Here is a 24,697-nt window from a genome sequence, read left to right as displayed (position 1 = left end):
AATAAGAGATGTCAACTGTTCCTGCTTGCAGACAGACACTCAAATCATGACGTAGGCCCCTTAAGGTGCAATCATTCAGTGCTGTGATCCTCCCTACCCTGAAAGCCATTGCATTCACTTCTCCTAGATAGGAGGGTAACTCCGGGGAGGTATGAGGAAGTATGGAGACCTTTTAGCCTTCCCTTCATTTTCTGACTTCAAAAATTGAGTCAGCATTCCCTACCCAAAATCATTGGAGATGGAGTAGTCCCACCACCCAAAGGTCTTCACTTATGTTTCTTGGGCCTTTGTGCAGACCTACCTTAACATATTTTGTTGCTTTTTTGAGGTCTTTCCATTGTCTTGCACCTCTCCCTATTTACCCATCTCATGATGGCATTCTGGGGTCTTGGATGGAGGGTGGGGGCCCCCTCCTGTTAACAGGGGCCCCTGATCCTTACCCAAGGTTTCCTACCAGAGACTCAGTCTCATCTTCTGCCTTCTAGTATCCAGGTTCCTCCCTATTTTTCCTAGGGGAAGTGAGTGTACAAGAGGAAGAAAGCACGCTTGCCTTCTTTAAATAACGCATCTCAGAACCATACAAGCTCTTCTTGTGGTACCCCTGCATTACTGCACTTGCTCAAACAAGAAACCACTGCCACTCCCTCCTCCTCATCCCAAAACAGAGCTGATAACCAGTATATTCCTGCTTAAATGCTGCCCTGAGCTGCTTTGCAAAGAACATCACAGCAGACATTTAATACACAAATGAAAGTAACAGTTTGAGCTTAGAAATACACTTACCTTTTTTGTTTTAGGATATTTAGTAGGGCATTTGTTAAGTGCTGGGGGTTCTGGTTCAGGAACTATTTCAGGAACAGTTGTCTCAGTTTCAGGCTCAGCTGAAAGTGCAGTGTTTTCAGGCTCATTGTGCTGTGAACTAACTTCCACATCAGGAGAGGATGGTTGAATATCTGAACACATGCTAACAGTTCTGTGCCTTCTCCGCTGCTGTCCGATATGAGTTCTGCTCCGAGAGAAACTTTTTCTCTGTTTTGTCCTATTGACTTTGGCAGGGGTTGGCTTAGTGGCAGTTTCCTCTTTTGCTGGTTCCTTGTAAAATGCATGAAACACCAACGTCAGATAAACTGCATACCTTGTATAGCTAGAAAGAATAACCGCTATGTAATTTTTCCAATAGTAAGTACATATTTGAAAGTGATTTTTAATGTGATTTCCCCCTATCCCAAAATATTCATTTTCAGCAATGGATGAGGCAACTTTGGTATCACATAATGACAGTCTTCTTTTAACAATATGCACATTGTTCCAAGTACCATTTCAGAAGTCTGGAGTTTTATAAGGGTTTTTGAAGGCACTCTTTTGGGTCAACACAAAGCCTTGATGATGTGAAAGAAAGCTGCTCAGTAACATATAGCAGCAAAGTGTTGCCCAAACATAAACACATAACAGAAAAGCTTAATCTTTCAAGTCAGCTTAAACTTAATAAAGTTATATGTCACTACCTGTACAAATTCTGTTTCGTTGATGATCTGCGTTTCCTTGCATTCAGGTTTAATTTCAGTTTTAGCTGTACTAATTCTTTCCAAAGCCTGCTCTCTTCTTTTTTCTCTTTTTTCTAGCCTGGCAAAAGCTTGAAGAATGGCTTCCATTTTCCGTTCTTCTCTGGTCTGAAGAATTAAGCAACATTAATTTTTAAGCAATGTATGCTGAAGATAAAATAAAAGTACATAAAACTTAGCCATGTTCCAACTGTTTCTGCACAACAGCCAAAACAAGTTACAGGATCAGCACTATCATTATATGCTAGCTTATATACTGATGTTTGACACTCAAGCATGGCACTGTGGTTTTTTTTAACTTGGAGCAAAAGAAAACAAATTAGGTACACACCTGCCAATAAACAGCTATGTATTAGTGCAAGCACCATATTTACTCATAAATTTCAGTCAATTCCTTATATGGTACAGAAAGAAGAATATTAACTAGAATTAAAATAAAATAAGCTTATTAATATTTTTAACAGAATAAGATGCAATGAAAGTATATGATGTACATTTTCTGTGCACGTCTATATGAAAAATGCTGTTTTAAAACTATATTACACCCAATTTTAAATCAATATTGCTATCTTCCCGTTTGAACCTGTGTTGAAATGATAAAGCATCTTTCCATGTTTTTTTTTTAAAAAATACACTATTTTATAAACACCTATTTATAATTTACAGTTAACAAAGTGTAATTTTGCTCCTCGTCAAATTCTGCTGAGTGTACCAGAGCCTGTACAGACAGTCAACATTGATCTGTGATGGTGGGATACTGGGGTTTAGACTTCTTAGAGCATGAGAAATGCATTCATTTAAACCTGCTAAGCAACGTTTTCACATGTTAGTAAGGCATAAGGTGCCCAGTCAAAATGCCAACTTCTGTTCCTCAAAATGGTAAAAAGTAATGCATGATGATAAGGAGCATTTTAGTGCACTGGCTGTTCTCTACTCATGTGTAAAAATCAATTTTGTTCCAGAAAACCTTATCATCCCAATTTCTATTTAAGTGCCATCTAATATGACAAAGCATTCCAATTTTTTATCCATTATATTGACTTTACCATTTTTTTTAGTAGTCTTAAGAATGAACAATATTATTCAAACTATTATTTGATTATGTAAGCCAGGGGACCTCCAACAGGCACTTTATGCATCACCAATAACTCACCAGATCCCTGCATTCATGGATCCAATTTTAATGAGTCTTTGCTCTTAACTTATCACTCTTTCATCACTCTTTCATAAGACAACAAAGTGAAGGGAAGGGAAAAATGAAAGTAAATCATCGCTGAACTACCAGGGATCTTTCAAGTGATGAGAAGCAGTGGCATATGTTCCTGGGAGAGATGGCATCACACTACAAGGAATCAAACAAAATTTCCACTGTAACTAGGGACCACACACAGGAACAGGCCCCGTGTGCCTTCAACAGAGCCTCAGGAGTGTGTGTGTCAAAACACTTGACTTCAGCAATATTTCTATGTGGTTTTATCCCGATAGAATTGCAAAGATCTCCGCCAAGATTGGTGGGATCTGTACCTGCTAAGAAAGGGCTTAGAAGTTCCAGGAAGCAGTTCTTACACGTCACTGCATGAAGCCGAGGAAGTATCAGCCTCAGGTACAAAGTTGCCTTAACATTTTTGTTTCTTTATCCTAGAAAACTAGGAAGTGTTGCGTGCCCCCATCTCACTTTGATGTTTATCAGCAAGTACCTTCCAACTGTTAATAGTCAAGGCAGCTAAGCTATGCAGCTGGCACACCTAGCTACAGGGAGGAGAACTAGCCAAGTCTGCTCTATTTCTCTAGACTAGAGAGCCAGGTCACAACTTAAGATAACAGAGTTTACCTACTACCTCACAGTGTTTGCATTCTCGCATTCTGCAGTCAGGGCTCCCATTTCTCCAGTGGTGAAGGATAACACTGGTTCTGTTTCATCACTTTGTTACAAGGTCATGCTGTGCCCTTTAGGGCTCCCAATTCATTTCCAGATAATAGATGCATTATATAAAGGTAGTATAACTAGAAATTATGTGTCATGCTTGGTGGTAACATGATTTTCATAGCTTTTCACCAATAAAGGTGGAGGACCTCCTAACTTACTCCCCTTAAATTGCATCTGGCCTATTCATAATACCACTCCCCCATATAAGAACAAAAATTTCATCACAGAACATGAGCCCTCTTCACCCTTATACAGGTGAAAATGATTAACTGGAACTTGGCGGAACATTAAAAAAAAGGTTATAGCATGTATTATCTTCTGTTGCACAAAGCAGCTGAAGACCCAAGATTTGCCTACTGTTTTTAATCCTTGTGCTACTGAAACATAGAGAAAACAGGCTACTTTCATCACAAGTTTTTCTTAGCACCAGTATTTTTTCCTTATGACAAGGAATCATTTAAATATTAACGGTTTATTAAAAGATAACTCAGAAGCTAGAACTTCTAGAAAAGGTAGTATATGAATCAATTTAACATGATCAAGATACAGCATAAAATAAATGCTGGTGCCACAGGTGAATATAACATCCTAGTATAGGCAATGTGAACTTTCATCAGAAACAGATGCAAACAGATGCCATGAACTCTGGTCATAAGAGTAGTGGAATAATGAAAGACCCACATAACACCCAACAGCGTTCACACTTTTGCAATTCCTATTAACGTCCCTTCGTATATTACATTATAAGCCTCTCTTTCCAGAGACCTAAAAAATGAGGCCTCCTCACTCAAGGAAACTGCCAACAGAACAGAAACATTCTCAAATTCTCAAACTACTAGATTGTGTGCTAGCTCAAAACTGTTGTGCAAGTGACTTTGGTGATTGGTAATAACCACCCTCACCCATATATATTCCTACACAAACTTAACTGACAGATCTTTAAAGCTGATGCAGTAGAGGGATCTTTTACACACATGTGGTGGTTGTGTAAACATGCCCAAGAATATTGGGAGATGGTCTATGAGATCTTCAAATTTACATTCCACCCAAAACCTGAAGCCTTCTTATTGGCTATAATTGGCGAAGACATACCAATGAAGGCACGTAATCTATTGTGTTATGCAGCAGCAGCCAGAATAGTATATGCTAGAAACTGGAAAGAAGGAGGAATTCCTACGAAAGAACAACGGCTGCATAAATTGACAGAATTTGCAGAATTAGAAAACATGACACCCAAAATAAGGAACCAGAACAACAAACAGACTAGGGGCAAGTGAGAAGGCTTTGGGGAGTATTTAAAAAGAGATGATACCAAAATCAAATTCCAAGTAGCGGCAACCTTATGAGCAACAGCTAACTACAACAAAGGAATGAAAGAGGAAGGGGTAAAGTAACTGATAGGCAGAAAAAACAAGGTATATCTAGAATGCATTGGAGTGTTAGGTTGGGAAGTCTGTACAGAAACACTGTATGATAGGAAAACATGATGTGTATCAGAAAAAAGGAAAAACATTAAAAATTAAAATTAAAGCTGATGCAGTTAATTATTTCCCTGAGCAGAAGCAAGATTACCAAAGGAAGATTTACCAAATGAAAATGTTTTATGGATGCTATCCCAGCAACAGCACAGCTCCTGCCCCTCCCTGCATCGCTCTGAGGAAGGAAAGGGGAGGCGTTGTTCCTCAGAGCAAGGCATTCTGGGAGCAGTGGCCTGAGATAATGGGATGGCTAGACATGTAACCAATTACAGCATGTGATCATGTAGAAAAGTGGCAGCATGTAGTCATTCTCCTAGGCCACCTTTCCCAGAGTGCCACCTGCCAAGGAGGAACACCCGACCTCAGAGTGGGGCACAGAGGAGAGAGAGGTGTGCTGTCTCCACATTAGTAGCAGCAAAACAATGAAATTAAGGGGGGGGGGGGAATAAGAGGTGCATCAGCAGCTCGCTTTGTGCTAATTCTGTGAACAGTTATGTCTTCCTCCAAACTTTCTCAACTGCTCAGTCAATCCTCACATTTCATTACGTCAGGATTCTCACATTTTCCTGACCCCCTTCTGATGTGCCTGTGCCCCTGCTTGAAGTTCCATATTTGAAAATTAAATAAGGCAACATGCATACAGCACTGTAAGTATGTTTGTGTACTTTTTATTAAGGGCAAGGTATCTGACTTCTCTTTGTTAAATCTACACAGAGGGACCCCCCCCAATCTTCAGACATCTACTCAACTTGACTGATCACTTATGGAAAATACTGGGATTTTATCTTATCTCAAGGTAGAGAAAGTTCATTCTTTGATCTGCAACAAGTCTTCAGCAGCGCAAAATCAAGAATATGTAAACTCCCAAGAAAGCGCACGCAAACACACACACACACACACACACACACACACACAGCCCTTTTTCAGAAAGTAACACTCAAGCCAAAAATAGAAACACACAGACTCAAGTTTTAGATATTGTTAGCATGTATCAGGAGCAGATTTCAAATATTCTCAAACACTAAACACCTAAGAGAGGCAGCAATGATTAGCATGGGAAGAGCAGCTGTCACCAATCTGTAGTGACAGCTTTAAGCAGCTACTAGCTTCCCAACTTACCATCTTCCTTTTCCTTTCTGCAATCTGCTCCTCTGATTCCATTTCTACTTCATTGCTAATAGGAGTTTTTTCTTCTATATCATCAATAAAATCTGGCTCCTGAAAGATGGAAATGACTGCTTTACAGAAGCTCTACTACTACTGCTGCTATAACCGAGGGAACTCCAAGTGCTATATGATACTTATGCTGCAATTCTATACTCACTTACCTGGGAGCAAGTCCTACTGAATTCAGTGGGGCTTACTTCTGAGTAGACATGTATATAGAATTGTACCATAAAAAGCCTTGCATCACCACTGCAAAAGCAGCCAACCAATTAGCCATAGTAACATGCAAAAGCAACAATTCAAACTTTCATACATCTAGAAATAAATATCTAGCGACTAAAGCATCTTTTTTTGCCAACTAAAGAAATGACCAAATATGTTTTAGTACTAATTTGTATGAAGACATGCAAGCTAGTATAGTCAGACAAGTGTCCTGAATCTGTCAGCTGCTTTAACAATAAAAAAGAAACTAGGATTTAATGTAGGCAGTTTTGCCTCCAAAATTGGCATGACAATCTTTGTTTGGGTTACTTCTAGAACATCACCTCAAAGTTAATAATATATATGCAACTTTTCTAATCCACTATTAATCTAGGTTTTTTAAAATATTTGTTCCTTTACAGTACAATCCCATACTTGTCTACTCAGAAGTAAAGTCCCACTGAAACCAGTAGGGCTTACTGCCAAGTGTGTCTAAGACTGCATGCCTAGTATGTGCATAAAATTGCCTACTGAAAAATTTCTATTTTATCACAGAGCAGTCAATAATACTAGCTGCTTGATCCTTTAAAAAAGTTTTTAAGTACTTGATGTGATGAATCGTACCCTCAAAAGCAGGTTTTCAGACACGTAAAGCCAATTTTCACAACTACTAGATGTTTTAAGGGTGCAGAAAATGATTACAAATACAAGATACTCCTGACAGGAATATTACTTGGGGCACAGATGACCACTCTTCATTACAATTCTGTGATTGAGGTACCAGGCTTCCCAAAAGTTGAAAATATCTGAGTGCAACTCCCCGCCCCCCCCAAAAAAGTACAACTGCCAAAACAGAATTTCATTTTGCTGTGTTATGCTGTGGAATTCTGACCATTTCAGTAGCAGTGCACATTGTGGGTTGAAACACCTTCCTCTCTTACCTCCCAGTTTTAATCACTGTCTACAGCATTTTAATCAGGAGCATTTAAAAGAAAGGCAAGAGGATTTCAGGTGTCTTGGGAGATTGTGCGCTGATCTGCATGGCTCCCAATAGCTCCCTTTATGTTCCCCTTTAGTCTATCTCAGATTGGGGGTGGAATGGAGGGAGAAAAAATATGTTAAAACAGAAACTAAATCTCTCATGTCCCACTAGACATATGACTTAAAAAGAAAATTAACAGTGATGCAGAGTCAGTGGATCTTACCCTAGAATGATTTTCCTGGCATGCACATAGTCTCCCAAGGATTTTGTTGTTTTCAACGGGTTTGATGGAATATAAAAACCAATCTAAACTTTTTTTTTAAAAAAAGGTGGGACACTCAATATCTCTGACAGCTGCCACAGAATAGCTAGTATACCCATGTGGCAAGAGAACGGCTCCTATTCAATAGTTATGTGCAGATATGCCCGAGGCAAAACAATGGTAACTTGACTCTGCAGATCAGTATCTGTAAGGAATCATTTGCTGTGCCTTGCGAGGAAAATGGACAAGCAACAAGTACAACTAATGATCGCTTCAAATTCATCTAATCCTCAACCTACACATCATGCTCCTGTTCCATTCCTTAGGTGGAACTGAATTTTCAGCCATGTCCGAGGAAAGAAACATTACTGTGTAAACAACCCCTCCTGGATTTGCCAATCCAACAAATAAATGCTTTGTAAGGATTTTTTTTTTAAAAAAAGTTAACATCCTATGACCTATGTGACACAAATAATGTTACTTCTTTTCAACAGCTGCTTGTATCATGAGTGGGGAACTTGTGGACTTCTAGATGTTACTGCACTGTGATTCCCACCATCCCTAACCACTGGCTGTGTAGGCTGGGGTTCATGGGAGTTGGAGTCCATCATTTGGAGGGGCCACGGTTCCCTACCCTTGTGTTATATCTGAACTATGAAATATAAATGCTATCAGCCTACAAACCCTGGTAAGATCCTGGATCCCAAGGCACAGCATGATGTTCTTACATTTGTGATCTGCAAAAGTATTCTGATGCTGTTCACCAAGTTAATTTTTAAAAATTCAAGATGAGGTACCTTCTACAAAGCCATCCAGTTAAAATAACCCCACGCCCCAAGCCAGCAGTTCCTTGAAGGTTTGGGCGTTTTATATTTGCATACGGCAACTTGGCCCACAAAATCTGTGCTCTTGGGAGTTGCCCCAACCACCACCCTGAAGGAAATGGGAAGTTTCAGAGTCATGTGTTTAATTTTAAATATGCTGGAATACCTGATTATTTGAGATTGATAGCCTAAGGGGAGAAAGCTTTCTCTGTCTGTTGTCTGGAAACTTTGTTTTGGTGGCTGCTCCTTCACAATCCAAGGTGATGTTCTGGTTTTGAGTCTCCTTCTCTTTTGAAGCATCTCTCTCTTTTCTGCCCTTTTTTCTTCTAGTATCATATCCAGTATTTATGTTTTCTGTAGGTTCAGAGCCTCGCTTAAGTACTGGGCATTCAGGATTTTCTTTCAGACAAGCACAGTCCACTTTGTATTTGCTAAAAATAAAAAATAAAAATGAAATATGGAAAAACTTTGTAAAAAGCATTTGCACAGTACTGCTTTCTATGCAGTCCGATCCTCTGTAGGCTTACTCTGAATTAAACTCCGCAATGTTCGGTGGAAAGATAATCTTACCAGCACCATTCATAACTAGTACATGTGCTAGTTACATGTACGTGTCTGATCCTGCAATTCTAATGTGATATGAATCACAGCAACGTCAGATTCTCTGTTAAACTGTGGGGTTTAAGACCACTGCATTTTAATGGCATCCCATTATTGTAATCTTTTAAAAATGTAAATGAATGGAGACCACTTGATTAACAATAACAAAGCAATTTCATATCTGACAACTCAGCCCTAATATTTGGTGCCCAACGTGACTTACCAATTTCCATAATCAAAATCGAATGCAATAGTTATTTCTGTTCCCTTTGGAATGTTTTGGATGGAGTAGATATAAAGATGAATGGTTCCATCTTCAATGGCATGTCTAACCTAAACACAGAAAAATAACATATTTAAACAGTTTTTAATATATTTGGAAACAAAAATTGTAGACTTGTTCCACCGAAGTACTTTAATCAGTTACTGTTTCTTTGGTAAAGGCCTCTGTTCAGAAACACTCAACTGAAATAGTAATCATTACTATCAACTTATGTAAGTTATAAAGATATATATAGCCCATTCCACTGCTTACAGACAAATTTACAGTATTCCAATAAATTTCTTTAGACTTTGCACATGAATATAGGAAAACAGTTTTCTGGATACAGTGGGATGTTGCAAAAATCATGTATCACTTTAAAGTGGTTGTCTTCTATATCCTAGTGCATAGATCAAAAGAGCATATTTTGTCCCACATATGCAAAATCTGTCCAGGTCAGGTCCTTTAAGTTAAAAAATTAAAAACAGACCTTCTGTTTCCACATCCTTACCAATACAATTAAGTGGAGGCATAATATATGAGGATTTCAACTAAGTAATATGTATTCCTCTTTTAGACTTAATTGGAGAATCCTGAAAATAGCACCTTTGGAAATATTTATAACACTTTACGATTACAAAGGCATACTGTGAAATGACAGCAACTGTCCTTGCCTTCATTTTAAACTAGCAACACTAATGTTCTGGAACTTTATGTTGAATATATTCACTGAATTTTTTTAATTTACTGAGCCGCTATTTCATTGCCAGAAAATATGTATACACAGTCAAATTGTATTCTGCCACCCTCAGCAAAAGATTTACTACGACATATTTTAAAACTTGCAAGCCTACCTCAGCATTGGGTGTACAAGAACGTCTGATAAATCGAGCTTCATTCCCAAAGGTTCTTGCATCCACACACATTTCTAGCCCGTGGAATTTAGAATAGAACAGAACAAATGGGTATGGCCTAAAGGAGTTAAAAACACCAGCGAAGACATATCACCACTGTTGCTTTAAACACATATAAAATTAGTTTTTCAAACATTTGGAAAATTCTGAAAAAATAGGGAAATACGTTTCTATGAGCTGGATTGAGCTAACTATCAACAATAGTGAATTCCCATAAAAGGACTTCTCCCACTCTTGTCACCCAGCTGCACCCCTAAAATTGGGCTGGGGTTTGTGGGAAGCCCCAGAACAGCGTATATGAGGAGGGAAAGAGAGACTTTTCCACTGGGAAAGCAGAAATGCTTCCGCTGATTGAATGTTTGCAATAGCACAATGTTGAATTTCTCCTGCGTTTCAAGATCCTTTCTCCCTCTTTGACTGTAATCCTATGCAATCCTACTGAACAAAGAAGGACTTCCTTCTGAGTAAACAAGCTTCATTTCCAGCTGGTAGAAACAAATATTATTGCATCAGGTACACAAATTGCTTTTTAGATTCACTATGCAACTACAAGGATTTCCCATAATTAAAATTGGCATGATGTTGCCTTGATCTTAAAGCTGGCTTGATCTTTTAATTAAATGTTCTTAAAATAGTGACCCTATTTAGCCATGCTGTACTGAGTGCAATAAGAATCCCAAACTTTCAGAAATTTCCTGGTCATCATCCAAGATATAATCAGACACCCAGAAGTAGAGAGAGGGTATTTGATGGGGACAATTCATTTCCTTGGCAAGGTCTATTAGAGAATATTAATGGCACAAGCTTGCTTTCACAATAACTCAAATTGCCATATTTAGAATTATTCTTTTTTCCTCTTAGGTCAGACTGGCTGTTAACCCTTGGTGGGATCTTTCTTTTTCTTTTCAGATTTCCTGTGAATATTTGAATACCTCATCTGGAATTGTTTTTACTGAATGGTTTCCTTTTCCTGCAGGTACTTATGATGCTAGGTAGATTGCTGGCTTGTGCTCTTTATTTGTAAAAGGTAAAGGTAAGATAAAGGACCCCGGACGATTAAGTCCAGTCAAAGTTGACTATGGGGTGCAGTGCTCATCTTGCTTTCAGGCCGAGGGAGCCAGTGTTTGTCCACAAACAGCTTTCTGGGTCATGTGGCCAGCATGACTAAACTGCTTCTGGTGCATCAGAACGCAGTGATGGAAGCCAGAGCACATGGAAATGTTGTTTACTTTCCTGCCACAGCAGTACCTATTTATCTACTTGCACTGGCATGCTTTCGAACTACTAGGTTGGCAGGAGCTGGGACAGAGCAATGAGAGCTCACTCCATTGCAGGGATTCAAACCGCGAACCTTCTGACTGGCAAGACCAAGAGGCTCGGTGGTTTAGACCACAGCACCATCCACGTCCCACATCTTTATTTGTAGCAGACTATCAACTTGATGAGGAAGGCCAATATGGTAAAGACAGAAACGCTTTAGAGGAAAAGCCAAAGTAGATAGAGTCAGAGATTTTAAAGGAGGCAGTTTTGGAGCTCTGTTTAGCTTTTCCGTCCCCACTTTTAGCCGTTAAGCTTTCAAACATTACATTTCCACTAGGACATAGTTTTATACAGACTGCTTCAACCCCAGGTAAATCTTAGGCAGAGGAAGAAAATCACTATTATAGAGCATCCTACATCTGTGTGGCATTGTAAAGGAGGAAGCATGAAGCCACGTCCCATTGGACAAGGGAAGAAAGCTTTGTGTATTCCTACGTGCTTGAATGCTAGATACAGGAAGATGTACCTGTTTAAATAGACAAAAAGCAATGTAACATGTCAAGACTGTAGGCAAATACAAAGACATATGTGCTTCCCCTTCAAGGGCTTTTCTAAGTGTATGAGACCCACAAGGGAACTGTGTTAATCCCCGTGAGGATCACTGCCAGCTCATGCAATATGGCACACTAGGGGGCAGTGAGGGTCCCTGATGCCAATTCTTATTCTCTGAAGTAACCTTTCCTTCCTATCTTGTTCAGTGTTAAAACGCAACATTAACTAGGCAATTACTCAGTTTCTTCTGAACAGTCATTATCATCTTGAAAGGGGAGAGATATATGGCAAAAGACAAGGGGATTATATAAGGGTACCAGGCAAAAAGAAGAAGAATGAATGAGGTAAACTGAAAGAGGAGGGCTCAGAAGATGGCAGCCAGCTGAAGTCTAATGACAAAGAGCTGAAGCGAGAAACACGGAAAAGACTGGGTGAGGCAAAACTGTGCTGTGAAGAGCCTCTCACAACACTGGGGCAACACTGTCAAAGGGATGGACTAACTCTGCAATCCTATGTCAGCCAACTCAGAAGTAAGCCCCACTGAGTTCAATGGAGCCTACTGCCAAGGCAGTATGTACAGGATAGCAGCCCAAGTCAACAATCTTAGCTGCTGAATATTCAAAGGTAAGTGGATTGAGATGTGAAGTAATGAAAGACCAGAAGGCGCAGTTGCATTCTCAGGGCAATAAAAATGCAAGATTTGCCAGAAGCTGAGAGAAAAACAAAAGAATAACTGTAGGATCATAGGTAATTAAAGCTAGATTTTAAAGAAAAGTACCTCTTAAAGAAATATCCATTAGCTTCAAATTGTTCTCTCAGCATGAACTTTCCTCGATATTCAATAATAAGTGCATCTGGAGGCAAGTCTTTGGCAGCTTTTAGGATTTTCTTATTTTTTTGAATATAGCTCTAGAAGAAGAAAAGAAAAATGTAAGAAATCTAATTAAGCTGATTGCATTAGTGCTATTAAGAAACCAGATTATAACATACAACTTTAAGGAGCAACTTGGTAATTTCAATGATATTCTTTCTTTTTAAAATCTAATTGACTTTATTCCTATCATAAAATTCAGTATTATATTTATGTAGACATTTTACATTTTGGGGAAAACAACGACACCACAGTATCTAAAAAATGAGAACCAATACAAGTCTTTCAAAGTATATTAGGGAACCCTTTCCTCATAAGATGTTTCAAACCCTCTGGTTAAAAAGGCTAGAAACTGGTGTGCGCAAGTAATGACAACACACGAAATATGCAGTCTTTTCTCTAATCTGCTGGCAAGAGCAGAAGGACAGATGCCAAGTAAGAGGCATTTTGATGAAAATGTCAACATGCTGATTTCTAGGAAAAGGAAACTTCTGGTGCATTTCAATAGCCGCAGGTGGGAATACGCCTTTCTAAGCAAAATCTTACTGTACTCTTGACACAACAACTAAGGAACTCACACCTCTTGTAATTGTGTCACTTCTGAGCAAAAGAGAATTGGCCTATATCTAGGCGAAGGTCTCTGCAAGCAGGGACATTCCTCCAAGGAGTGCGTCACGTGCGCCATGCTGATGCTAGAGGGAAAGAAGCAAAGATGCTTCTTATTACAAGATCTGAGAATGTAACTTTTCCTTTATGCTTAGTCTCTCTCTAACAACATTAATTTATCAAACAGCTTGCAGATTCCTTCCATAGACTGCATGACAGGAGGCTGATGGTGCCATTTTGTAGTCTCCTCTCTTTTGCAACTTATTGACAAATTATTTGCTCAGGGTTTGGGGGAAATACCACATGACATTTTCAAGGTGGATTAACCTAACATCTAGGTGGTACAAAAGGCAACAGCCTCTGCTAGGGACAGGAATTTTCCAGTCAGTTCTTAAGCGGCTGCCATTGATAAACCACAAGCACACAATGAATGGAACAATTATACATTATTAGGTGATGTGACTATCTCCATGTTTGCCATTGATCAAACAATGCACTTTTTCAGCGTACTGGTATAGCATACGGAGTACAAAGTATACAAAGTGCCTCCTTATTTGCCAGTATGTGTAAAGAATGGGGTGCTGGAAAAATGGAAATGTTGGGATATTTACAGTACCTAACAGATTACAGTAGTTTACATTTCACTTTTTGTTTATACTGGAAATAATTGTCCTTGTTAATACTGTAGTTAAATTAGATGATGCACTTTTCTTTATAAGGATTTAATGGCCAGATGTGTACTGATAATCAGAACAACAGAGGATTTAGAAATTGCTTCCTTGGGCTAAAAGTTCAGTAAAGGCAGTAAAACACCAATTTGTATCATTTTAAAGTATTAATATTCTCTCTGAATGGAAGTTGTAATGATATATCAAAGGGGTATTTTACTTTAAGAAATTAGTATTTGTACTTGAACATTTTTCTATAATACCTAGATGTTTAAAAGACAGAGACTGTGTTCCCTTTTGTTTTAAAAGATGTGTACAAAAAATTAAGAATAGGGTAAACAGTTTCTACATTTTATTTTTACTAAGAGTCAAACTGGATCTTCCAAGACCACACAAGATGATTTGGCTAATTGTGTTACCAAGAGTAAACATTGTATCAAAGAGGAAATGGAAGCTGTTCAAATTGAGTCAGATCTATGGACACTGTTTTGTTATTTTCCTGTACACATCATTAAACCCGTTTTTCTGAATAAAGAAGTGGACTGCCCAGGACACCAAGGAATATAACCCTACTTATTAGTTGGCATATTTGACTAAATAACCTTAACTACCTTTCCATAATAGTAACAGGATTTTTTCATCAAAAGTTAACTCGTGGCAGTTTTTCTCTTTTCATAAACATAATTTGTTCCATTCTGTAACTGGCAAATTGGATACATAAAAACACATTTTGGAAGAAATATGCTTTTGCCTTCATTACTTACTTAAAATTTTGGTTGAAGTGACAGTAACTGTACTGCATCAGAATACAGGTGTAAAGTTCCACTGGAGTTAACAGTGGAGGAGAGGAGAGTAAAAATTTGAAGTTGAGGCAACTGCAATCATTAAACTGCTTCCCAAGACATAAAAATACAAAAATGCATAGCAAAGCTACCCACTAGGTAAAAAGGTAAAGGGACCCCTGACCATTAGGTCCAGTCGTGGCCGACTCTGGGGTTGCGGTGCTCATCTTGCTTTACTGGCCGAGGGAGCCAGCTTCCGGGTCATGTGGCAAGCATGACTAAGCCGCTTCTGGCGAACCAGAGCAGCGCACGGAAACGCTGTTTACCTTCCCGCCGGAGCGGTACCTATTTATCTACTTGCACTTTGACGTGCTTTTGAACTGCTAGGTTGGCAGGAGCTGGGACCGAGCAACGAGAGCTCACCCCGTTGCGGGGATTCGAACCGCCGACCTTCTGATCAGCAAGTCCTAGGCTCTGTGGTTTAACCCACAGTGCCACCCGTGTCCCTGTACCCACTAGGTAACAGCAACCAAAAGAGTGTATTTTCTCCTATTTACATTTAAATTGTTAATAATGTTAAGGGAAGCCATGTCCTTCTATCTAACAGCAGCCCTAAAAGCTGGCACTGAATCAAATACTGTCTGGACATCCTCCCGGCACAAAGCAGCTCATTCCAGAACCATCTTAGTATTGTATAGCTACATATTGATCAGCATCCTGAACTGTAAATGTGTATCTTAGTGCTTTTTGGGTATCCCCCTTTCTACTAACCACAGTCCAGCCTATTCAGCAAGGTCCCCTTACCCTCTGGAGAAGCTTTTGTGGGGAAGCTGGCAATGGAAGGCATGGGTTTTAGCTGGCATTGCAGCTGTTCTGCGGGTAGACTTGAGTAATTTAGATTATCACAAATTGCTAACATTGTTTAAAAAATAAATTTTAATAGGAAAGCTGAAAATATACATCTGCAGTAGTGATCTGACAATTAAATTCAAAATGTTGAAAATTGATGGTCATAACCGGTAACCTGGTCGTCATTAACTGTTGAGTAATTCAGAATGTAAAATCAATAAACAAGGAGGTTCTCCTGTACTAAAAATACAGGAGATGTGGTATCAACATATTGAACTATGTTTCTGCTTAGAGAAATGGAAAACCTGAGTGCTATGTTGTTATTATAAAAGACTGGTGTTGCGTTGAATGTATTTTCACTTACCTCTACTGGAGGTTTGAAGACTGAGTTGCTGGTGATCACTTCTTTTTTGTCATCTCCGTTTCCTAATCTCAAAGCTATTCTTTGTGCCTCTCTTTGAACACCTTCGCTGTACTGGTTGTTGTTTGCTTCTTCATAACGATCCATCCATGCCTTGATTTTAGTTTCCCATCCAAAGTTGGAACTCTCAGAAGGATCAATCTCTGGAGCTGAGCCCTAAACCGCAGTTAAGATATATAAAATTAGACAAGATGTCTGGTATGAAACTAAAACTCTGCAGCCAAATAATTAGCTAATCAATTTGTAAATTGATCAAATGTGAAAAAAAAAGCATAGTAACAGTCCCCCACCAACAGCTTTAACAGGCCATTGATTGTTTAATTGCTAAAGGGGTGGATGAAGAGGATTGTTTTTGTCTGGCACTTAAAGACATGTAATGATGGAACCAAGTAAGCCTCTCTGGGGAGAGCATTCCACAGTTGGAGAGCCACCACAGAAAAGGCCCTTTCTCTTGCTGCCACTGTCTGAACCTCTTGGGGAGTGGGGCCTTGGATGAGAAGTGTAGGGTACAACTAAGATGGATAGAACAGACACATAACTCCTGAATGCTGAGTTCAGTAGGCATTTGTATGAAGAAATTAGCTATTTAAATCCCCATGCTACTCAGTTAAGGAACAGCAAGTCAGCTTATAATGCTTAATGGCTAATTTGACACTACACACCCATTACTAAACTGAAAACAAAGCTGACTGCCTTAGTTTCACTTGCCACCTGCACCATGGTGAGCATTCTGTTGCCTTCTGGATGCACTGGCCAGCATGGGATTGTGTTGAACTATTTTATGGTGGGTCCCAGGGGATAGATTCCTTTTGGATTCCTTGGATACTGACTTCTCTCGGTATTCTAGTGTCACTCAAGGAAGTTTAACATCAACAGAAAACTGCTGGGAGAGGTTGTTAGGAGATAAGAGTGCAATGCCATTAGTATTTGGCTAGCGCTTAACTTTAATTCTCCTTTTCACCGAGTCCTAGGTTGTGGACATGAATTGCAATCAAAGTCAGTAAAGGACTGGATGATGGCAAACAGACTGACATTTAATCCAGGCAAGACAGAGGTGCTCCAGATCAGTTAAGAATGTCAATCTAGGAATAGGAGTTTAATGCTTACTGCATGGGGGATCACTCCTCGAAAAGTCAAATTCACAATCTGGGAGTGCTCCTGGGTCCCACTTTGAGCATGGACGTCCAAGTGACAGTGACAACCAGGAATGCTTCTGCTCAGTTTATGCTGGTGCATCAGCAGTGTCCATTCTAGAAAACCAAGTATGGCCATGGTGAAACATGCCTTCCTTGCATCACATTTGCTCTGCTGTAATAATGATGTCCAAGAGCATCCAGAAACTGCAGCTGATCTAGAATGTGGTGGCCAAATTGTTGACTGGTGCTAGGTATCAGAGGCACGCAACTACTTTGTTAATAGCCTCGAATTTGTTTCTGGGCCCAACTGAATGTGTGGGAATAACCTTTAAAGTCATTTACTGTTTAGGATGAGGATACTGTCATGCCTAGACAAGACATGGAGTCTTCTGGAGGACAAACCAGGTATCCCACAGGTCAAAGACCCCAAGAATCATACAGGGCCCCCTGAAATAGGTTCTGAGCACTTCAGTACTCAAATTTCATTGCTTTGGAAGCCCCACTTTCTACTGGGCTTTGCTGCAAGATGAAAACCTTCCTTTTTAAAGAAAGCATTTTGTCTATACTGTACAAAGCTGCCTGAAGCTCATTAGTGTGCTTTTTAGCATTCTTCTGGATATTCTGCTGCTGTAACTGTGTTGTAGATCTTTGGGATATTTGTTGTTATTTTATTTGCCGCTTGCTTTTATACAGTTTTTATTATGGTTTTAGTGCTTTCATGAATCACCACTTTGAGCATTACTTTTTGAAAGGCAGGAATTGTGAACCAGCCCCCTGACTCTTCTGAATCCCCTATAATAATGGACAAAATGGATGACAAATTTATGGTTCATTGTTTGAAACCAAACAGCAGCAAGAATTTAGCACAAAAGTTTTACCTTTACTCTTGAAGACTTCCTAGAACCTTCGCGAAAAGCCTGTAATATAATTTAAAATGTCAGTTTGTATGAGCATTTAAAATTCATTTCACAAAAATCTTTTATCTTGCAGAATAGAAAATGTTGTTTGTGAAAACAAATCCAGAAGTTTTCCTTCACCTATATGCTTTTTAACCAGTAGCACAAAACTTTAATGCTGTGTTCTATATGACTACTTCATCTTTATTATAGACTGGGGGGAGGGAAGGAGATGCCCACCAAATTATGGAAATGTGTGTGGTGTAATTTAGAAGCCAGCCCCAGTTTCTCTTCCATCTTTCTTTCCTGGGTCTTGAATACCACCTTCTTTTTGCTGTTCGTTTTGCCATGGGTGTTGCCTCTCTATACTTTCTTATCTCAATAGTCTTCTGTTCCTGCTTCCTCCTGAAGGAAGCCCTGTTTGGGGAAGTTTTTAATGTTTGATGTTTTATTGTATTTTTAATATTTTGTTGGAAGCTGCCCAGAGTAGCCGGGAAAACCCAGCCAGACAGGCGGGGTATAAATAATGAATTTATCGTCATCATCCTTCAGTCCTACTCTGCAATAGCCCATTCTCAGTTACTGAGATGCCTCTGAATTCTCCAAACCCCATTGGAGAATGATTGTGCTCCTTCAAGAGCAGTGATCCAGATTTATTTCAAATAGAAAGAAAAATTTTCAAACACAATGAACCTCCAAAAACATAACGAGAAATTGAAAACTGAATTAACTTACTTTTTTACATTTTGCAATGTTTTGTTCTTTCTCCCCACTTTTTTTCCGTTTCTTATCTGTGACCTTGGTAACTCGTGTAGCAGTCAGAGTAATTGTAGTTGGTGTATGTTGAAAAGCAGTATATAGTTCTACAGGAACTTCATCGCCACTTTCTGTTGCGCTGGTATCCCCATCTTTAAAAAGAAAAAGGAAGCCAGGAAATACATCTTATAAACCGTTTCCAATACTGAATGCATGTCCCTGAATTACCAAAAGTATTTACATACATTACCAATTTATGGAAATAATATTATGGAAATGGTAATAAAACTGGTAACTAAATGACAGTAAAAATTATATTTACATGTTCAGGTTTTGGGGGACAGGAATACCACACCAGTTTTGCATTAGATTACTCAAGTAATCTAATTAACTTAGGGGAGCTTATGTTTTTCCAAAAGTATTACAAGATTCCCAAAGGCATTAAATCAAATCAAAGCTTGGATAAGAAATTCATTTATTTATATTTGCTTAATCCACAATGTACAACATAATAAAATACATATTAGGTTGCAAGAAGGGTTTTATACTCAGTGTGCATCAATTTGTCAGTATAAATTTATGAAAGAAAAAAATTGAATACAAAAATGATGACACAAATTGACCTTGAGAAGCATTTCAGTAATAATAAATAAGGATTAATAAGACTAAAACCATTCCTGGAAATATGCTAATATTATGTGAAAACTGTTAAGTTAGCCAATAAGCTTTTTCTGAAGTGGGTGGTATTTTTTCTGGCTTGGTATCCACCTGAAGCACTGTTTTATTCACAGTCCAAAAGAGCCATCTAGAATAGGCAATGAAATGACATCCACAGCTGCAGCATTTGGTACTAAAGCCTTTGCAACCAAGCAAGTCACTAACCTCTTCTAAACACTGGTTGCTTCACAGACTGTGGGAATGGTGGCAGTAAAAGCCAAACCGAAAGGCATGCTAGCACTGTCCCCTTTCATGTGCGTAAATGGCTGCTTGCGTCTCAAACATAAATATAGGTTTTATTTGTTCTCAGATTTCAGGCTAGATCGCCTAACATGTGGCTTATCTCACCAAGTGAATTCTCAAAAATCTAACACTGATTAATTGTTTCCCTCCACCATCCAAACAACTGTAACCATGTGATCTCAACTTCTTTATGTCCACTTTGAACCTCTGGGAATCAAAGTAATCAAAATATGGTTAATAGTCTGTGGAAGCGCATAACTAAGAGCCCAGATTTTATCAACAATTAATAGAAAAAATCAGCAAGAATTCAAGAATACAAAAGATAAAAACCATAGACACCCAAAAGAAGGTTTTGGCTCACTTTTTGGTAAGATATCAGTTTTTTTGTTGACTGCAAAATAGAGAGTAGTTTGTCTCATAATCAGATCAACTATACCCTTTCCTTCATTCTTTTATAGAAATAGGAATGAGAGGTATGGGTAAATCTTTATTTTAATTTTTTTTAAAAAAACATGTCTTCCTTGTTGTGACATATGAACCTAAGCTCACCGTTTCTCTCCAAACAAACAATGAGTAGGGGGCAATTTCTTGGCTTACCATTTGTGGCCTCCTTAGAGAGAAAGAAATAATAAGCTCAGGTTCACATGTCATAAGAACCAAACTCTGGCTTGTTTTCACCTTGGTGTGGCAGCAGCATGAGTAGAGGAGGCACTTAGTATTGGGGCATGTTAAACCATAAAAAATGTGTGCAAACTGGAACCCTGAAAAAACATGAGCTTTTGGTGCAGGAGAAAAAACATTTTTGAAGTGTAGCAATAACACAAATGTTAGTCTGGATAATTCCAAAAATTTGCATATGCATTTTTTTAGTTAAAGGATTCTTAATGTCAAGAGAAACTAATTTTGCCTGGCATGCCATGTGCACCCATTATCCTTTCTGATTATTTATTTATATTTCCTCCACGGAGCCCAAGGTGACATACTTGGTTCTCCTCCTCCTCATTTAATCCCCACAACAACCTTATATCTGCTCCAAGATATAAATCCTGATATAACCTATTCAGTTGCCAGATACTGTGCTGCTATGATTGACATACATCAGAGGATGGTATGTGTCACACAGCAGGTCTAAAACGGAAGGTCTGGTTTACATGTTTTTAGGTGTTTTTATCTTATGCTCACCTACTGTAACAGAGTATGAGTACGTGTACCCTCTACTTCTGCATTTGCCCTATTGCCTATCTAGCATGCTTTATTTATGTATGGAGGTGCTATCACCTTATGCTGGTCTATGGCCATAATAAAGATTTGGACTGGAACCCTATGAGGTAGGTTAGGCTGAGAGGCTCAGACGGGCCCAAGATCACCCAGTAAGGTTCACGGCCAAGTGGGGATTTGAACCCTGATCTCCCAGATCCAAGTATGACACTCTAACAACTACACCACCCTAGCTCTCCTACAGAATTAAAAAGAAAAATAACCACTGGCAGTAACTTGAATGGTATAAGGCTGTAAATCAAAAGCATTGTGTCAGTAGCTTTTGGGAGAATCACTCACTAATTGTATCTCAGTTTAAGAACTTTGTTACTTACCTGACATATTTTCCCTTTTTCTACGCTGCAGCAACATTGCCCTCTCTTTATCTAAGTTCCTGTTGACAAAAAGAAAAAAAGAAAAAAAACTGAATACACGTTACTCTGTTGCTGAAGCATCTAAACTTTCTGACAGATAGCTCCTACACATTAAATGGAATAATCAGAGATATAAAATGATTGTTTCCACTCATTGTTGTATGAAAATTCATTTTCAATATTCACAATAACTATTTAAACTCCCTAGCAAGGAGTTCCCTGCTCTAGGAATTTTACAATTTAGTATAAAGCCCAGAATGAAACAGTTGTACCAAAACAAAGCAGAACCAAAACATTGCAGTCCCTTCCAGTATTCCAGTTTCATAGTTAAGAGGAGAAACTGCTGAACCATTTAGCTAAGGGATTCTCCTGGCTCATAAATTCAGGGAAGAAATGATATAAGTAAAATAAATAATACTTTATTGTGAAAAGGGGAGAATTAAATAAGTGGTGAGAGTGAACAAGAGGGTGCTTTCAGCCATTCAACAAAAACTGTGCAGCAGAATGGCTGCTTCATTCAACCCCCAATTATTGTTATTGGAGCTGTTTTCAACACACCCTTCCAAGTGCCAGCAACAAGCAAATCCCTTTCTCACATGGATTGCATGTCTTTTTGCTATCCCAAGACAGAGAAAGGAGTCGGTTATCAAAACTATGCCTCAGATGAGATACTGAGCAATGGCAGTTGATTGCCAATGGTTCCAATTCAGAGAACAGTAGTAGCAGAAAGCTACTTGTATGTTGTGCATTTGGGTATGCATTGCTGAAATACGATCACCTCCTGTGTGGAACTATAACAGTGTAATCCTATTGATGACTGCTCAGGTTTTACTTATTCATGTCAATGGGTCTTACTTCCAAGTAAGAGGGTACAAGATTGCAGCTTTTCCCCCAACATCAGGCCCAGATTTTTGCCCATTCAGCAGTTGACCTACATGCAAAAACCTTATTTCACACCTGCATTTGGACAACTGATTTTCTCATTTTATTAAATCTACTGTGATCTTCAATAATAGTTTCATGTAGTGATATAAGTATCTATGAAATATGGCAAAATAGCCTTCATTCATTGAAAAAGCAGTAACTATTTTTTCTGCTAGGCAAAGGCACTTTTATAACCTATGGCAGTAAAGCCACCATTATCAGCTAATTCAATGAATTATTATTTCCAGGTTGTAGCCCAAGTCTATTATTTCTATTATCCTATTTCTATTAATGATTAATTTAGCAATACAGTTTAGGAATTTTAAACATCTACTTAAACAACATGAAGATGACATGCAACAGTCACTTCAACATTCAAGCTATGAATTTCAAACCTCATGCAAACAACAGGGTTTTTTTTTTTAATTGACCACAGGCGACTTACCTAGGTTGACAACGTTCACACAAGTATATGTCAGGAATATGCTGCCTGTCGATCCCCATGCAATCGATGTGCTGCCAAACACTTAAATGATTTAGAAAATAGAATAGTGTTACTTTTGCAAGATATTTGAAGTTCACACAGCTTCCATCATTTCTCTTACGCTGGATATACTGCTACAAGTTCTTTTCCCCAAAAGCTCCATTCTACTATCTGATCACTCATTTAATACACTGCTTTATCAACATACCCTATTACTCCACCTCAAAAAATATTAAAAAATATAAAATATGAACATTCAAAAAGACAAGTCACTTCACTGTTGTGAACAAGTTCAGTTGTGCATACGCACCTCTTTGGATGACAGAATTTCCCTAACCAAACTCCAAAATGTTTTTTTTGAATTCTCCTTCATAAGAGCAGTTCATAAAGCAGTCTAGCAATCTTAAACAAATGCAGTTCCAAGGGACAATGCAGCCAAAATACACACTGCGTTTTCCCCAGGGTTTCCAATTAAACTGATGTCACATCTTGGTATATTTCCATGCACCCCTTTTAGTCATGTGTCGCCTCCTCAGAAATACCAATGGCATTAATCTTGGCCCAGAAAACCCGTCCAACAGTTGGTCAAGCTCCTCCTACCCAAGTCCTCCCTCTTACCCTTCTGCAGGGTTAACAATGACTTGTGAGCCGTGACCCTTCTTAGTATGACCCCCGCTTGCAGAAAGTCTTTGCTGGCTTGGCTGGTCTGTCACCTCCCCTCTCCATCCTGAAGGCAAAATGGCAGCTATCACAATAACAAAATGGTGACGGTTTCTCTTTCTCCCATATTTGCATAATGCCCTACAATGCCTAGGAAGGGCTTGAGGAAGGAAATGGCTCTAAGCACTTAGGGACAAGAAGGGCTGATTTCAGTAGCACAGAAGAAAAATATTTAAGAAATGTTTGCGTATATGGCACTACTTTACCTGCATTTGTCACAACAGATCATATATCCATCATCATGTGTAAATCCACAAATGCACCTGGTTATATCAGTTCCATAGCTTCCATCCTCAGAAGTACTGATAGTAGTTGCACTGGAGGTCTCATCAAAATTTGGAGCAGTATATATGCCTACTTCATTCTTGCTTATAAGAACTGATGGAGGAGGAGACGCTGGAGGTGTTGGAGGAGGGCGAGCACCATAGTTATGGTCCTGGGAAATGATATTTAGAAGGTAGATGGTTTTATATATATTACTTCTTTTCATGCGAATGCTTACTCTAAAAGAATCAATGTACATATCACTCTCTTCCATTCTTTTATAACTTTCATATAAACTTTTTTTCAAACTTTTGAAGCTCAAGCTACCTTAACGGGGATGTTAAAAAAACAGATGACAAACTATCCTGGTTTTGAAAGGCACTAAGCATAAAATCAGTATCTGAAAACTAATGTAATTACTTGTGTACTGGAGAGATCTGCTACAACTGGTTTTGTTACCAGAAGCAGTTAATTTCCATTCACATGATTTTGGCATACACCTTCAGCTGGGTGTGGCTAACTTGGAAGAGATCAGAAGAGGATGATTTAATGTATACACTAAAAAGTATTTTCATTTAATTAATCTTCTACTATTCTTTAAACAGTGAAGAAAGCGTTGCTTTCCTCAAATTTCCACTGCACGCCAGGTTGTTGATATTCACATTTCATCTGAACGGCAAACATCTTTTTATCACTAATAACTTTATCTAGGAAAACTGTCAGGCATCACTAAGCATG

At 38.7% G+C, this 24,697-nt stretch overlaps 1 protein-coding gene across 31 annotated transcripts in view; it reads right to left on the bottom strand.

Moving 5' to 3' along the window:
* KMT2E (lysine methyltransferase 2E (inactive)) overlaps positions 1–24,697 on the bottom strand; it is a 58,365-nt gene that overhangs the window by 12,152 nt on the left and 21,516 nt on the right. For 12 of the 31 annotated variants that reach the window (XM_083574857.1, XM_083574886.1, XM_083574887.1 and 9 more), the window contains 13 exons: positions 23,902–24,131; positions 22,937–23,017; positions 21,529–21,587; positions 18,956–19,128; positions 18,203–18,241; positions 16,132–16,344; positions 12,770–12,900; positions 10,120–10,237; positions 9,227–9,336; positions 8,570–8,834; positions 6,087–6,185; positions 1,506–1,670; positions 784–1,092 (listed from right to left, as the gene is read on the bottom strand). In XM_083574857.1, the coding sequence (XP_083430983.1) occupies positions 784–1,092; positions 1,506–1,670; positions 6,087–6,185; positions 8,570–8,834; positions 9,227–9,336; positions 10,120–10,237; positions 12,770–12,900; positions 16,132–16,344; positions 18,203–18,241; positions 18,956–19,128; positions 21,529–21,587; positions 22,937–23,017; positions 23,902–24,131 (1,992 nt within the window). Of the gene's footprint in view, positions 1–783; positions 1,093–1,505; positions 1,671–6,086; positions 6,186–8,569; positions 8,835–9,226; positions 9,337–10,119; positions 10,238–12,769; positions 12,901–13,442; positions 13,555–16,131; positions 16,345–18,202; positions 18,242–18,955; positions 19,129–21,528; positions 21,588–22,936; positions 23,018–23,593; positions 23,703–23,901; positions 24,132–24,697 lie in introns of all 31 variants that reach the window. The other 19 variants (XM_083574861.1, XM_083574865.1, XM_083574869.1 and 16 more) reach the window with 4 other exon arrangements.

This window comes from Podarcis filfolensis (assembly GCF_964270895.1).
Source record: "Podarcis filfolensis genome assembly, chromosome: 10".
Taxonomy (NCBI): Eukaryota; Metazoa; Chordata; class Lepidosauria; order Squamata; family Lacertidae; genus Podarcis; species Podarcis filfolensis.
The sequence above is the reverse complement of the archived record's forward strand: the minus strand, read 5'-3'. Positions and strand labels throughout refer to the sequence as shown.